Source organism: Martes martes (assembly GCF_963455335.1).
Source record: "Martes martes genome assembly, chromosome: 2".
Lineage (NCBI taxonomy): Eukaryota > Metazoa > Chordata > Mammalia > Carnivora > Mustelidae > Martes > Martes martes.
In genome coordinates, this window is record NC_137889.1 from 95206530 (window position 1) to 95223246 (window position 16717).

Sequence of the window (16717 nt, forward strand, 5' to 3'; positions counted from 1 at the left end):
AATGCTGTGCCAAAGATCTTTATCATGATATTTATCCACTTACCCATAGCACAAACTTTAAGATCCCACTTATTTTAAGGTTTAGCTGTCACATTCAAAGATATTAAAATATCCATAAAATGTGTATAACACGCTAAGCAAAAAAAGTTTGACTTTATGGCCCTCTTTCATAAACATGTTTGAAAGGTCTGCCTAAGAAGATTTCGTATTGCCTGAAGAGTGACTGTAAGCAGAGATGGTCACTGCCAGTTTCTCAATGCAGAAGGAAAGAATTTTTCCCCTTTACCCTATAACCCAAATATCACACTGAGCTTAAGGATGAAGCTGACATTTTAAAAGATCACCAAAAGTGTTCTCTTTCCAATTGCAATTATGCCCTCCATCTCAGTGGGAGCCATCATCAGGGTCTTTTCAGCTCTCTAGCATCTTTCTGGCCTGCTTTCATTATCCTGATTATCTAGTCATTTGCCGCCCAGCACTCATTTTATGAAAGATCATGTCTGCCATTTCTGTAATGAGTGCTTGACTTTTACTGCCAGCATAAACACATAAAATATATAATAATTAAAGTTCACTAGTCACCAAAGTCTTGAGATCCATCACGTTGCTAATTTGATTTTTCAAGCAATTGCTTCTCTGTGAACGAGGCTGATTTTGCCCTCTTAGGCGTCGCAAGACCTGTGATAGAAGGGGCTGACTCTATCCTTGAAGGATCAGTCCGAATGGGCACCATATACCATGTTTCAGGCTCATTGTCGAAGAATGACACATCTATAAAGTCAAATGTTTTTTAGAGCCAACAAAAATCTCATCAACAGTTGAACCTAAAAATTGTTTTAAGTGTTGCACATTTTTCAAAATAGTTAAGCGCTATTTCATAAATATTTACCTTTTACGGGTTACTGTTTAAGGAAAAATTTCATTGGGATAACTATGGAAGTTTGTATCACAGAGATTCAAACTTCACAATATGTTGACTTACGTTGAGTAAGGAAAAGGTTTCAAAACACCACTTCCTTATTTTGAACACACTGCCTTGTTTTGATAACATTGGCAAAGCCCCCTGAGTGCTTCATGATAATGAATTCATCTGACGTTTATTCTAATCGCACAGAGATTAATGAACTCATGTGATATTCATGGGGCTCTCCGGAGACATCAGGATGTATTACACAAAGTGTTATATTTGTGAATGGATACAATGGAATACCTGTTAGCCAAGGAACTTGAGTCGTCAAATCCTCAGTTCATAAAGCAGCAGGAACTGAAGAGGCAGCATCCACTTATAGTGGTTTTTTTCAGGGAATAATAAAGACCCTGACAATGCATTCAAGAAAACAAAAAAGGTGCAGAAGCCGGAAGACCTCGGTTTGAGAGCCGACTGGATCAATTACCAGCCTTGTGGCCTTGGGAAATGTTCTTCACCTCTTAGCCTCAATCTCCCCAGCTTTAAAATGAGAATTTAATAACATCAGCCTTTTTAAAGCCTTTTACAGGAATAAGGAGTGGGGGAGGAGTGGTGCAATCAATCAATCAATCAATCTAATTCTCCCTCACAAGGTTATCTTAAGAAGTAAATAAAATGGTATGCAGTGTTTTTGATAAGTGCTTTGTAAACTTTGTGGCATTTGCATGCATTTACTATTGCCTTTCCTTTGGGAAATAGATTGTCTGGAGAAAGTTTACAGTTTATTTCCCATACACAGAAAAATGGATGCCTTAGGAAGACATCACTTTCTACATAAGGACATGGACACTATTTTCTCAATAAGAAAAGCAGATCTGACCAATTAAACGGGTTACTGGACTATCTTTTTTAAATCTCATGGTGAGATATCAGGTTTGAAGCAATACAGGGAACTTCTCTTTCTTATGCAGGTCTATGACATACAACAGTCTTCCAGCAATAACTTAATGTATCATTAACTCCAGTTCTGTTGATTCTGCCCTGGAGCGGGAGCGGGGCAGGTCACTTCACCTCACTAGACAGGAGTCAAATATGATCTCATCTCCCAGACCCCTTCCAGTACCAACATGCTGTCATTCTCATACATCATCCATAGTAATTCTTTACCAACCCGAACAAACTTCTCATTAGTTTATAGTACTTCTAGTCACACATAGTTAAAACCATTGTTATATCTTTTGATTAAAAGAAACCCCACTGGGGCATCTGGAGGGCTCAGTTGGTTGAGTGTCTGATTCTCAATTTTGGCTCAAGTCAGGATCTCCTGGGATCGAGCCCCACATCAGGCTCCCTGCTCAGCCAGGAGTCCCTCTGCCCCTCACCCGCACTTGCGCTCTCTTTCGCGTGCACTCTGCTCTCCCTTTCTCTCTCAAATAAATAAATAAATCTTTAAAAAATAATAAAAGGAACCCCACCTTTTCTGCTTCAGTCAGTTATCTTACCTATTCTCAGTAAATCATAGCCACTGCCTGAAATTTCTCTTAGTATAATATTTGTTCACATCCCTCAGATTTCAAGATAAAGCTTCCATCACCTAGAAAATGAATCAGCAAATAAAGACCTCAGAAGACAAACACTACCTGATCTCAAATAATTAGGGCAGTCACTCTTTTGGCACATAGACGGTCCCAATCTCAGAGTGTAGGTCCAGACATACGTTCCAGGATAATCAGAAAACCAAGGAAATCCAAAATTCACTTGACCTATTATACTGCCATTGTTAATATATGCTGTGTACCTCAAATGTGTTCTCAGTGTGGTCAAATACAAAACCCACATATGATCACTGTACTCATTTAAAGGCACACACATTAATAATAGGCATTATTACATATTGATTATTATATGTTATTAAGACAAGGTCAAAAGCACTGGGATAAGAGTCAAAATCTCTGGTTTTCAAACAGACTCCGATGCTTTCTAATGATGTAGCTTTGCCCAAGTCATTTAAGCCCTCTGAACTTCAATTCTCTGTCAGCGAAATGGAAACTGGTTGACTTCATAGAGTTACTTGCTGTGGGACTCTACAGCGGGCCAGCAGCTAGCCAGCAGGCCAAATGCAGCTCGGACCTGTTTCTGTAACCACAAAGGCACAGCTGACTAGGTGCCACAGAGACCTTAACATTCTGTAAGAATCAACCATCGGGCCCTTAGTTAAAATGTTCATTAACCTGTCAACTAACGAATGGTATTCATAAACCTGTTTGAAATGCCAGATTCATCTCTGTGAGATCTTAGGTAATCTTCAGGGACTGTATTGAAACAATGGGCATCAGGCTCAACTAGCTGGAAGAATTAGTTAAAAGTCCAGTTTCAACAAAGGAAATAGCTTCTGCTAGTCTATTTTGGGTTATTTGGTATTACTGAGGTATTATATGTAATCAATAAGTAGCTGTTGTATCTAATGTTACTAACCGATCATTAAGACATTTTGCTTAGGAAAAGAAAAGCCACCGATGCCTGATTCACAGCAAATGGACATAATTTGTTTTTACAACTCTGATGTGGAAGTCCCGATATCAGATATGCCAGTCAGAGTGCCGCTGCGCTTAATTGAATACTAAATCCGAGCCTTTGATAAGTGCTTTTGCCTCAGTCCAAGTTTACCTACATTTCCCAAGCCCGGAATGAAAGAAATGATGAATGAATGAACAACCTATTGAGCTGACATTTTCCTGAAAATTGTCTGCATGCTATTATTAATTCTTTCTCAGTAACCATGGAGAGGAAATTTTTGTGAGAACCCAGCAAATGAATTTAATAATGTGGGTATTCTGGGCCAAAACAGATCCACTCAGTGTGTCAAAAATACTTTTTTTCAGTTATTCCCGAATTTCCTTCTCAGCGTTAAGTGACGTTACACATTAATAAGTGAGGAGACTGTATCCTAAATATCTTTTTAATTTGGGTTACATGTAACTCATAAGCATGTAACAGATCAGATAAATGTTTTTGAGATGTTAAAATGATGTTTTTCATCCTCGCCAATCTCAGTGTCAAGCTGACTCAGGACTTTCAGGTTGAAGAACTACCTGGAGGTCTCAGACCATAGAGTTTCTGTCATTTTGTAGCTAAAATTCCCTTCTACTATGATAGACCAAGAAGGCCTTGGGTATAAGAGAGATATCTGGGAGACAAAAAGGAGAGCTGTGCCTCTTTCTGGCCAGAGGTTTCCATCAGGGGGCAGAGGGTGGGAGATGAGCAGGTGAGAGGCGTTGGGTAGAATGGGATGCACACGCAGGGTAGAGGGGTGATTCCTCCCTTACCATTAAGGTCTCTGAGGGGAGTTCTGTGGGCACACCAAGCTCTGTCCCAGGAGGGAAGACCTGGGATGGAGAGAAGTCAGAGCTGCACAGTCAGGAAAAAGCAAGGGCTCAATCTTTAGGCCCAGGCCTCTCTGTCTCCCATGAGGTGTAGACGCTGAGTTAGAGCACCTGGACAGCTTTTGGAGCCCTCTGCAGTGAGTGACAAGGTGGCAACACAGTAGTACCTGAAGGCGGAGAAATAGTCAGGGGCTGGATGAAGAAAATGGCAGAAGCTGAGAAAGACGTACAGTACCCCAGAGGTCAACAGAGAGGAGCCCACAGCCCTAAGGGAACAGAGAAAGACATTAGCCAACGTTAGGGACTTAAAGCCTCTGCCCACTTCAGCAATAGTCACCAATCAGTATCTAAGAGCTGAACCCATCACACATAAAGGGAGAGCTGCCAGAGCCATCCGAGGACCAGCAAGAAGCCAGCAGCTCCATCCCCACGGGCCTCCCCTTATAACCCCCCACTCCAATGTAGGGAGTATAATACCCTTTATAAATTCTGATGCCATCTTGGAAAAAAGCAAGGAAAAGGCAAGGAATCGGAAGTCTTGAGTAATTCTTGAGCTAAAGCTAGAGACATGTTAAATTATTAGATCAGATTAAATTTTAAATCATATTGAGCTAATTTTAGTTTTGTTCCCACCGCTCAGCGGGCCCAGTCTTCCCAAGAAAGATCAATTAAGTTATGGAGAAAAAGTACATTTTCTGCACACCCAAATTGTAGTATGAATAAATTTGCAATCACTCTACAATTACATTGTTTGGTTTAGAAGAAACCTATTGATAACAGTTTTACTCAGACTCTAACAAATCTGTGAAACTGAAAGAGCTTTTCTCTAAATAGTTACATATTAGAGGCTATGTAGGGTAACAGGGGAATGTGTTGGAAGACAGAACTGAACTCTAGTCCTAACTCGATAATCTACTGTTAGTCACTAAAAAAGTCATCTTGTCTCTACAACAGCGCTTCCCAACAGATGTATCTTAGTTGAGGTACTAGAATATCGCTAAAATATTGATCCCTTCAGCCTTGAAAACAGCCAAAGCAGAGCCTGGAGTGGCTGGAGCCCCCTGACTTTCAGCTCACGCTACCCCAGTGTGACATATAAATTATTTTTTGTGGGTTGAATGGGATAATTTGGGGAAATTATTGTCCTATATGATTCTGTTTCTCCTCCATAGAATGAGTGGAGGGGGGAGTGGAGAGATTTGATGATGTCTTCTGTCATTTCCATTCTAGTAGTTGATGCTTCTATGAATGTCCAGGGAGAATTCCAACTGCAGAAAGCGTCACAGGAGCTCCTACATACATGGTCCGAAAACAAAAATTCCTGTACTTAAGTGTTTAAACTCTCTGATTACCTCTAGATTTGTTCCCAGAAGAAACAATCAAAAAGTCAGGTGTCATTTTTCTCAGTTTAACCAGTATCGTTTTTACAGTTCCGCAGGGATTTACCTGTGGGTAAGAAAATTAGAAAAGAGGGGCACCTGGGTGGCTCAGTGGGTTAAGCCTCTGCCTTTGGCTCAGGTCATGATCTCAGGGTCCTGGGATTGAGCCCTGCATCGCGCTCTCTGCTCAGCAGGGAGCCTTCTTCTCCCTCTCTCTCTGCCTGCCTCTCTGCCTACTTGTGCTCTCTTTCTCTGTCAAATAAATTTTAAAAAAAGAAAGAAAGAAAACTAGAAAAGAATCTATAGACTGCATTAGTATTTAAAGGCAAAATCAAAGTTGCCTATGTGGGATCAGAAATTTGCATTCATCTTTCAGCAACCTGTTTTGTTATAAATTAATTTGAAAATCAATTTCCAGAGCAGCAATTAAGAATAGTAAGTGATCAATAATTAGAGTAATTCTCACACACGAATGAGGTTGTTTTATCTTCAAAGTAAGTAAAAACCTTTTCAAGATGAACACCTCAAACTTGTTGAATATTTTTATTTGAATATGAAAGAAGGCTCTTCTGCTTCCCTACTCACTTCCCCTGAAATTTGCTCATTTATATCAATAAAGAATTCAATGCATGCAGAATTGATCTATTAGCCATTTTCAAATTGAAGTTAGATTTTATGGACTGCTAAGGTTTTTGTGTTCAATGGGATGACAAATGTTTTAATACTTTTGGACAGAAAAAGGAAATGCAATGTTCTTGTCAGTGAATCAATCATTCACTGATTCCTCTGGGAATATAACTCTCCATTAAGAAATATGTACCAGAACAGGTCCAAAGAAAGAATGGTTGTCACACACCCTGATTATAATAATTCTAGCTTTCAAGTTGTTGTAGCCTACAAAGTGGCAAGTAATGAGCAAGGTGCTTTTGTTTTCGGCTTCATGAATTTTCACCACAATGACTCTCAAAAGTGCTAAAGTATGGCTCTCATCACTCTGGAGTGAAAATGGCAGGAATTTTTCTGACTACTCTCCAAGAAGAGGTTTCACTCATCCAATTGTTCACCAAGGCCTAATGTCCAACTTCCTTTCTAATAGTTACAGCCCTGAGAAGTTTGTACTTGACACCTTTCAGACCCACCACTTCGCTGTCATGGCAGAAATGCGTTGTTCTCTGTGAGCAAAGACTGCCATCTAGTGGAAATTGTAAATACAGCAAAAACAATCATTCCATGGAACTAAAAATCTGCACACATTAAGAACTGTGCAACTAGATTCTTGCAATGTTACACACACACACACACATCAGTGATGCTCATAATTAAACTACAGAACTTTCCTTTAGGTATGATTCAAGTTTCACTTAAAGATGCCCGTGCTTTTGAACATTTGAAATATATTATATCCTCATTTATTATATAAGGGCTCATCCAATTTGTCTTTAAGGCAGTGCATTAGATTTTGCTAAGCTTCCTTTATCTAGTACTTAAATAGGTTTTTGTTAAAAGGCAAAAAGGAGAGTGTAGTGACACTTTTCTAATGGAATTTCCAGGAGCATTAAATTCTGCAGCAAAAATTTACGGCAGAACTCTGAGCTTAGAATATATTTTCATTCCCTTCCAACATTTCTATTCCACCAACCCTGTATTCCTAGACTCTGTTGTGGGCTACTCAGAGCTTGACTGAGAAATCCTACAATCTAGTTGTTCTGCCTGTCCTCCAAAATGGGGTGTCCGTGTAATGGCTCTGTGCTTTCTGAGGTCGACCATACATAAAGACATCTTTGTGGTGTGAGGACAAATAGAGAAGTCTGCTCACTCTTCCCCCACAGCAATTCTTACCCCTCAGCTTGCTGAACCTAAAAGTTCCACAATTAAACGAATTCTTTGGATTTAAGGCCCTTTACTCCTATTAGCATCAAAATGGGTGTCATAGAGTATGTGTGTATACCTCAATGATCATTTTTAAAACCAAATCATTTTTCAGGTATAGAAATGATAGGGACACGTTGTGATATCAGATACCACTGAGCAGACAGAGTAGGCGATCACTGGTTCCTGAATGAACATGGGAATGAATGAAAGAATAAATTAACATGAAACAGTATCACACTGTTGCTCGGGCCATTTTGGCTGAATGTGTAGTGTGGTTTAACATAAATTTCATCCCCAAAACAATACCTGGCATGAGACCACTCTCTAAATATTTATTGAGTGGATAGATGAATAGGAAGGAGTGGAATGAGTTAGAAAATTGCAGCAGTGATAAGAAAAAGTAGAATCTGAAGACAGCATCCTTTTATCAAAAACCATATTGAGCATATTCAATCAACAAATAATGGGCACCTGAGTGGCTCAGTGGGTTAAAGCCTCTGCCTTCGGCTCAGGTCATGATCCCAGGGTCCAGGGATCAAGCCCCACATCCGGCTCTCTGCTTAGCGGGGAGCCTGCCTCCTCTCTCTGCCGGCCTCTCTGCCTACTTGTGATCTCTGTCTGTCAAATAAATAAATAAATACAATCTTTAAAAATAAATAAATAAATACTTCCCTGCTCTGTGTGAGGCAGGATGGAAGATGGTGAGTCCACATTCCAGAAAGGGGAACAGACAATCAAGGAACCACAAATCACTATAAATGATGATACGTGTTGTGAAGGGAAACTCTTCCACTTCTACAAACATCGACCTATATAGTTTGGGGAGCAGGAGGCTGGCTGGGAAACTTGGGTGCCCGTTTTTTGCCTGGATATGTTCTCATTTAGCAAATGCTGCTGTAGTTTCCTTTTATTTCTACATATACCTATAATCTCGAATTCAAGAATATTATCTTTTTAAGATTTAATTTATTTGCGAAAGAAAGCAAGAGAGAGCTCGAACAGGGTCAGAGGCAGAGGGAGAAGCAGGCTCCCCACTGAGCAGGGAGCCCCCAATGTGGGGCTCATTCCCAGGACCCTGGGATCATAGCCTAAGCCCAAGGCAGATGCTTAATCAAATGAGCCACCAGGCACCCCAAGAATATTATTTTTTTTGAGATGACTAAATTTTCCCTTCAAGGTATTCAATGGTGTTCTGATTACCCAGCGCCTTTAGGTAGGCAAATAGCTAATGGGTTTGCCAACATGACCTGAATATATTTGCAGATAGGCCAAACAAGCAACTTGGATGCTGCGATTAAAGATTACAGATGTGTGTAATATGTAATGCAGTGCTCCTGGTTTCCACGAGTAGTTGTTCCTACTATTTCTGTATGTATATACATATGTATGTATGTATGTATGTACGTACTTAGTGAGCTCAGTGCCCGGTGTGGGGCTCACACTCATGATCCTGAGATCAAGAATCTCATGCTCTACTGACTGAGCCAGCCCAGTGCCCCACGAAGGCACTATTTCTCAAGTGTATTCTTCAAAACTCTAGCTCCACGAATTATTACTATATATTATTACAGGAGGAAAAAATGAAAAAAGAAGGAAAGTTAGGTAATTTTGGGAAATGCCGAATTAAACAAAATCATATAAGTGTTCCTTTCCACAGGTCTTCTTAGAGCCTTTAATATGCTGACTTCTTTGTAAATTTCTGAGAGGGTGTTTCTCAAAGTTAATGTCACAAAACCCTTTTCTTGCAGAAGCTCCTCTAGGAACTAGTGTCCCATGGAACACAATTTTTAAAAATTCTGGAAATACAAATAACTTTGAGAAGAGGCAGGAATAAGGGTGAAACGTAATCCATCAATATTCATAATCATCTTGGTAAATTCAATTAATCTAATTAATTGCACTTCTTGAGCAACCCTCCAAAGCAACAGAGATTTAGACAGAGCAAAATCATAAGAAAGGAGAAGTCCAAATTATAAGAGAAGCTCCAGTGCAATGTCCATCCTAGGGTGTCAGCTGAGGTGCTGGGGATGAGACCAACTCTCCCTCACAGCCCTCAGGGCTGGACTTATTCCTGGTTGACTCAGGTTGAATGTTGACCGCACCCTTAGCCATTATCTTTTAACTCATTCTTAACACAAGGATGACATGAAACAGGTAAAAAGGCAATGCACCACCCAAAGAGTTATTTACTTTTTCCAAATAGACATCGTTCTTCTCTCTAATGTTTTAAGCAGTCTCTCCCCAAATAACCCAAGACCTAGGGCAGGAGGAGAAGTAGAAGTCCATATATCCAAAGACTATGTGCAAATTATAAGTCAAGCTAAAAACTCTTCGATAAAATATGTTCAATCCTCTTATTTTGACAAATATACCTTCATGCCCATAGGAGGTCAGGTCTGCGTTTCTAATTTGTGACTAGCTTGGAGGATTGCACTTACCTGGTGGCCCAGCGAGACAGTCCCTGGCCCCCCTCGCTTCGACCTCCAGCTCTGTCCTGCACAGTGAAGGATCGCCTACACAAAGGTGTACACGCCTGAGCTCGTACATCTGAACTCAGTCCACACTCTCTGAACATCACTCTAGACACCTGCAATGCCTTTGCGGCTGTGAGATCTGCCCTCAGGAAGAAATGTGTGGGATAAATTTTCTCAGGTCCTGAAGGAGCTCTCTGACCCTTTAGGTGGGAAATTGGTGGGAAATCCTAGGAATTCCTGAGGACGGTGCACACTCTGGACAAGTTCATGACCTTGGCCTTGGCCATTCTCACCCTGTGAGGGGGACACACCTAGGGGAGGGCCAGAGGTAGGCTGGTCTAGGGTAAAGCCTAAAGAGTATTTGGAAATCAGAATAAAACCTCTATGAAAAATCACACTTTAAAAAAGCTGCAGCTGGCCCCAGACTCAGGGGGGAAAAAAAGGAGACAAAGAAGGGTATTTCTTATTTGAATTTAACTACTTCTAAAAGCCTCTGGTCAACTTTTCTTCTTGTTCTCCAAGGTAAGATTATTTTCCCCTTTGGCATTGAAAGGGAAACTACATCAGTTGTGTGAAAAACCAAAAATGATGTATTTTATCAACTTCAAACTTGTCCCAGGGCTTTCTCCCACACTGTGTTAAATAATAGAAGATTTTTTAATTGAATTTCTTTGTGCGTAACATATGCTGGGCGACATTATGCCAGCATCTCGCTCTAAGCAGCAAAACGTTCCTCATAAAAGCGTTAAGATCCAGATCGTCATTCTGCATGGAGGGAGGGAACACAGAACTGTAGCAGCTTGAAGTCACATAAAAACAGTGCCTCTGAAATGTAATTGTAAAAACACATTGCAACAAAGCAGGGGGGTGGGGGTATGGATATTTAGAATTATAGAATAAAATCAAAAAAATTAAAAAAGAAGAACAGAAAGGAAGGAGGGAGCAAGAGAGGGTACAGAAGGGGGAGAGGACAGCCTGTGGCACACCTCTGTCTCTAAAGTCAGAGCAATAACGTTTTCAGTGTCCCGTCAGTCCATCTGCAGGCTAAATCTGTACCTTCATTTCCCCTTGACAGCCGCCATCCTTTAGCGGTGGGATTATAAATGGTTGTGATGTGGGCCGAAGCAATAACGAAGTCTGCACTAACACACGGCTGTGTCCTTTTTCCCAAGGATCCTGGAGCTTCAGCAGAACGGTGACATGGACATCCTGAAGCACAAATGGTGGCCAAAGAATGGCCAGTGTGACCTGTACTCCTCAGTGGACACAAAGCAGAAAGGAGGTGCCCTGGACATAAAGAGCTTTGCAGGAGTCTTTTGTATCCTGGCGGCTGGAATTGTCCTCTCCTGCTTTATAGCCATGCTGGAGACGTGGTGGAACAAGAGGAAAGGCTCCCGGGTCCCATCGAAAGAGGTACTTGATTGAGCGCTTCGGTGCTCAGTGGAGCCAACAAGTGGGTGGTCTTTCCAGGGAGGGTAATCAGCAGGAAGAGGATAATGGGTTGGGGGTGGTCCTTGTTTCTTCTTACCTGGAATATTGAAAATGAATTATTGATGAAATATAAAAATCAATAATGCCAATACCAATGACCATTTTAGGACATCCCAGATAAATGAAGAAGAGACTTGCAGTGTTTGAAAAGACTCATTTCATGTGCCATCAAGGGCTTTAAAATTCTGCCAAATCTCAGGGTAGACTTCCATTCAGTGATTTTCTTAAAGGGTGATTCCCTTGAATTCCAGTTCACAAAGATGCTTGTCGTCTTATTTCAATAAGTTGCTTAACTTACAGGTAAATTACTTGTATCTCTAAGATTCAGTCTAGACTATACAATGCAATAGGAAAATAATCAGAATTTGTCTCTTTACCCCCAGTGGCTCCTTCCCTCTATCTGTATGTAGACCTATAGAAGGGATCGTATGTTTTTAGCTCTTTGATGGCTCTAAGTTTAATAAATCCATAGAGTAGAATTATCCAGGATTAAATTTTTAATAAAATAAAATTAAAATTTTTTCAGGGGTCTGGAAGAATAATTGCAGAGTTACACATAATATCTCTTTGAAAGTAGCATGTGCTTTGTTTTCGTCAAAAATCACGGAATTTACAAATTAGCAGAGAAAATACGAAGTTAAAATAAATTGCTTGATTAACTTATCTTTTTTCTACTGGACCAAAAAGGTGAAAAAAAAAATTTAATAATGAAATCATATTCATTCACTAAAGTTTCAGAAATTGAAATGGAAAACGACCTGAATTTGATGTGTGATTTGATCTGCTGGATCGTTTCAAAGGACAGTTTGAAACTTTCTGTAACTAGACCTTGGCTAACTGATGGTTAGAGCAAATCCTGAGAAGATCTGTTTTAATGCACAAATCAAAATGACTTCTCACATTCATATGAATTTTTACATGTTTATATTCTTTTAAACAGATTTTTTTCTAAAGTAATCTGAGAATTCCTTTCTACTGCCTTGTATGCAAAATTGATCAGCAGCGTATATAAGGAAAAGCTTGGCTTACCAAAGATAAAACTTAGCTTCTTACCTATCTGAATGATCATATATTCTAAATTAGCAGAGTATGAACTAAAAAGCAGGTTTCATTGTGGTGTTTTCTTTATGGAATAAGCTTCTGGGTTCTCTATTGACAGTGATTCAATGCAAAAGACCACATTAGTGCAACATTATAGCTGAGATTTCATATTCTCAAAAATCTGGAAATTAAGGACTCCCCAAGCTCCTTATATTTTGAATTACTATATATGATATTAAAATTTTGCATTATTATATCTGTTGATGGATGACTATATTACAGTTGCTGTGGGAACCATAAAATTATCTCTCTCAACCCTCTAAAGTCTCAGTGATAATATTGCATTAATGGATATTTTTTATTGGATTTTAAAATGAGAAAGGAAAAAGAAAAACAGTGATGCACATCAAAATATTTTTCACTGAGGAGCACTATAATAGCACAATGAAAAAAATACATACTCCATTCTAACTCATGACAGCTAATCCAGATCTATGAATAAATATTTTCTCTTCTTACGATTAATTGGTATTTTTAAATCCTCATGAATTTAATTTATTGAACTTGGCTATAAACATGACTGATAAGAGACAATTTTTTTCTTGCCAGTTTTATTTTTCAAACATTGGGCTTTAATGCTCACTTTAAGTGAAAATCCTAAGGATTTATGAATTGGTTTCAACACCAGAAATCTGAGATTTCTCTTCCTTTTCCTTTATTAAGTACCTTCTTACTAAGACTCCATTAGCATAGCTCAAAGCATCTTTGATTTAGAGGCCATTTAGCATAAACCTGGCCCTAGACCAAAGCTGTCATTCGCAGGTCATGACTCGAAGAGGTCTCTAAAGGTCTCACTGACCTCACAATATTGCCTCATTCAGGTACTAAATAACTTGAGTGTAATGACATCCCTCAATTAGAAATGGATTCTCTTGTGTTGAATGTTGCTCTTTCTGAATAATCTCACATCTCTCTGGCCTGAAGAGAAATAACCCTTTAACAGTCACTAACACTTTAGTGTGAACTAGCATATCATGTCACTTAACCACCAAGAATGGAAAGTTAAGGTTAGGGAGGGAATAATAGAAAAGAACAGAAATCCAACTTGGAGGGAGACACCTTGAAAAAGGAGGAAGCACATGGAAAGAAGAGGTGGGGAGGGGGAGCAAGTTGTTAAAACCATATTTTTTATTTGTACAGCTTTGCCTAGGTCTGCCCCCGATCTCATAGAAGGCAATCGCTCCCCTATTTTTGTAGTTGCATGTGACATGTAGAGAACTTTTTGTGAAAGAAAAATATTTATTATAGAAAACCTTATTTCAGAGTCATATGTGTACCCCCAGAACCTAGCACAATGCCTGGCTCATACTAGGTGCTCAATAGAGATTTGTTAAATGCATAAATCCCAAAGTTCAGTTGATTACCTATCATGTTTGCTGAACTACTTTTTTTTTTTTTTTTTTTTTTTAACCATGGAAGCTAGTACTGATGAGAACCTTATCTTCTTTTTCTTCATCTCCAGGATGACAAGGAAATTGACCTGGAGCACCTCCATAGACGTGTAAATAGCTTGTGCACAGATGACGACAGCCCCCATAAACAGTTTTCCACCTCGTCAATTGACTTGACCCCTCTGGACATTGACACTTTGCCAACACGACAAGCACTGGAGCAAATCAGTGATTTCAGGAACACTCATATCACCACAACAACCTTTATCCCAGAGCAGATCCAGACTCTTAGCCGCACACTATCAGCTAAAGCTGCCTCTGGTTTCGCCTTTGGCAACGTGCCCGAGCACCGAACTGGCCCTTTTAGGCACAGGGCACCTAATGGGGGCTTTTTCAGGAGTCCTATAAAAACAATGTCATCTATTCCTTATCAACCAACTCCTACCCTGGGGCTCAATCTGGGTAATGACCCAGACCGAGGCACCTCCATATGAGCATCCAACAAAATCTCTCCACTGTTTCTTTCGTAGGACTCCCTTTGCAAGGAGCAACTGTAATATTGTGGGACTAACATGGATGTAACATTTAAAAAAAAGAAATCAGGATTATTAGTAACAATTCTAGTTCCTTCTCTCCACCTTCTTCCTCTTCTCTCTCTCTCTTCTATTTCTTTCTCTTTTTCCCTTTCTTTCTGTACATGTCCCTCCACTTTTTTTCATTACTCAACTTGTTCCCCCAGAATATAGTGTACTAGGATCCTATTAGTCCGCTTTTCATATACTGTACTTCAAGTATAGGAAATGTGCACTGAGTATACTAAAAGTATATGCAGGATTAATTTTACATAAAGGCCTCTTACATAACATTTCTCTATTTTTAAAACTATAATTGCAATAACTTCAGTCTTTTTACATTCTTCTGCTGCATCCATACAACGCTCCACTGCTGTTGAGTGTCCTTTAACTGTGGACCAAAGGCAACCCCTGCAGTGTTTATAAGATAACTTCAAGACCATTCAGGCCACATAATATGAGAATGCAATTTTGTAGGATTACAAAAAAAGCCATTAATATGCCAGTCAAGACTACAGTTAAAACTACTCTCGCACTGCAACAGTGCATATGACCTTTATGTGATTGTACAGTATTAAAAGTTTTTTCTTATGTACAGTAAACTTTATCATATGGCAGAAGCCTCTATTGTGTTAAATAAATTAGTATCTCATCTATATATACATATATATGCACTTATATAACGTGTGTATATATTGAAGGGCGGCCATTGCTATTGCAATTCATTTAATAAAGCTTTAGTTTAAAAAAAAAAAGCATTGTATACGGAACTATGTATAGGGCAGGGGGTCTTTTCAGTTAGAAAAGGCAGGTTGCTTTAATGTTCTTTGGACTTGCATTGTTTGCCAACAGAGAATATTTTATACTTTTGTTATTAAAACATCCAGGGCGATTTAATATTTGTTCCTAGATGTAACTCCTTTGAGTAGGTTTTGCATTTGTTACTCAGCAGTGTATAAAGCTAACCTTGATAATTTTACTTTTAATGAATTATCTAAGTGGAAAATGCTATTAGCCGGACCACATCCACAGCAGCACATGGAGTGAGCCCTAGAAGAGTTGAAACATAGATCGTTGAAGGTTAATAAATTCTCTTCCAAAGCAGAAAGCCAATCGATACAACTGTAGTTGGGGAGAGGAGGGAGCCCTTAAGAAATATTGATGTGGCCTTAATTACTGTCCTACATTACCCTAAAGAAGAAAATGTTATGACCATACTGGGCTCTTGACTTAACCCTCCCCCCCTTTTTATTCAGTTCTATTTGGAGGAGTTATGTATTTTTTACATTCGTGCCAAGTGTATAGGAGGGTGACAGCAAACACGGTGGCTCTTTGTGCACAACCCTTTTAAAGTAGCATTCTTACCTATTAGAAATAGAGAATGAACTTTGTTTGTAACCCTTACATTAAAATGTGGTAAGTAGGAAGCAAGAACTTATCCTGTGTTTTCACGCAGCCATACACTTATTTTAATCTAATTCATTCCGTAGCTAGGATTGATATAGGAATCAACCTATGTGATTTGCTTTAGGAGAAATTAAAAGGTATATTCTTAAGGTATATTATATTTTGATGCTAATTCTGTTCTGGGGAGCATCTTGTACTGTCACTGTTTTTGTACTAAATCTTCAAATATTGTCTACTGTGTAAGGCAGAAAATTTTCTTATCATGCAAAAACCATTTTGTTTCCAGGGTAACAAGTACCTAAGTGCATGCACGACTTGTTTTCCCTTGTAACACTCATGATCTCATTCACAACTCTGATTTTAAAACAAAACAAAAAAAAAAATTCTTTACAACAAGCTATATAGGGACATACCAGATGTTGCCGTGATTTTAGCTATCAACAAACTGTTAACCATGTACAATATTTAAAATAGGCCTATTTTGATGTATTGCCTATTATACAAATACACAAAACACTTTTTGGAGGCCTCAGTTATGAGTGGCAGAGCTTTCTGTGTATAATTTGTCTAAATAATTTGTCTAATAAAAATGTTTTCTAAACTTGCTCTCATACCATTGAAGTCTTAACTATAAAATTTGACAGTGCTTACTCTCTCACAGAACGAACTGAATTTTTCTAAAAATTTATCTTGAGTTAAGTAAAGCATGAAACACATGACGTTTTACTAGCAGAACTATG

General features: G+C 39.1%; 1 protein-coding gene across 3 annotated transcripts in view; it reads left to right on the forward strand.

The window, feature by feature from the left end:
- Positions 1 to 16717, forward strand: part of GRID2 (glutamate ionotropic receptor delta type subunit 2) — a gene marked incomplete at both ends in the record, with an annotated part of 1466807 nt that overhangs the window by 1418733 nt on the left and 31357 nt on the right. For 2 of the 3 annotated variants that reach the window (XM_080796959.1, XM_080796961.1), the window contains 2 exons: positions 11188 to 11428; positions 14070 to 14492. In XM_080796959.1, coding sequence (XP_080653085.1) covers positions 11188 to 11428; positions 14070 to 14492 — 664 coding nt within the window. Of the gene's footprint in view, positions 1 to 11187; positions 11429 to 14069; positions 14493 to 16717 lie in introns of those variants that run through there. The other variant, XM_080796960.1, reaches the window with a different exon arrangement.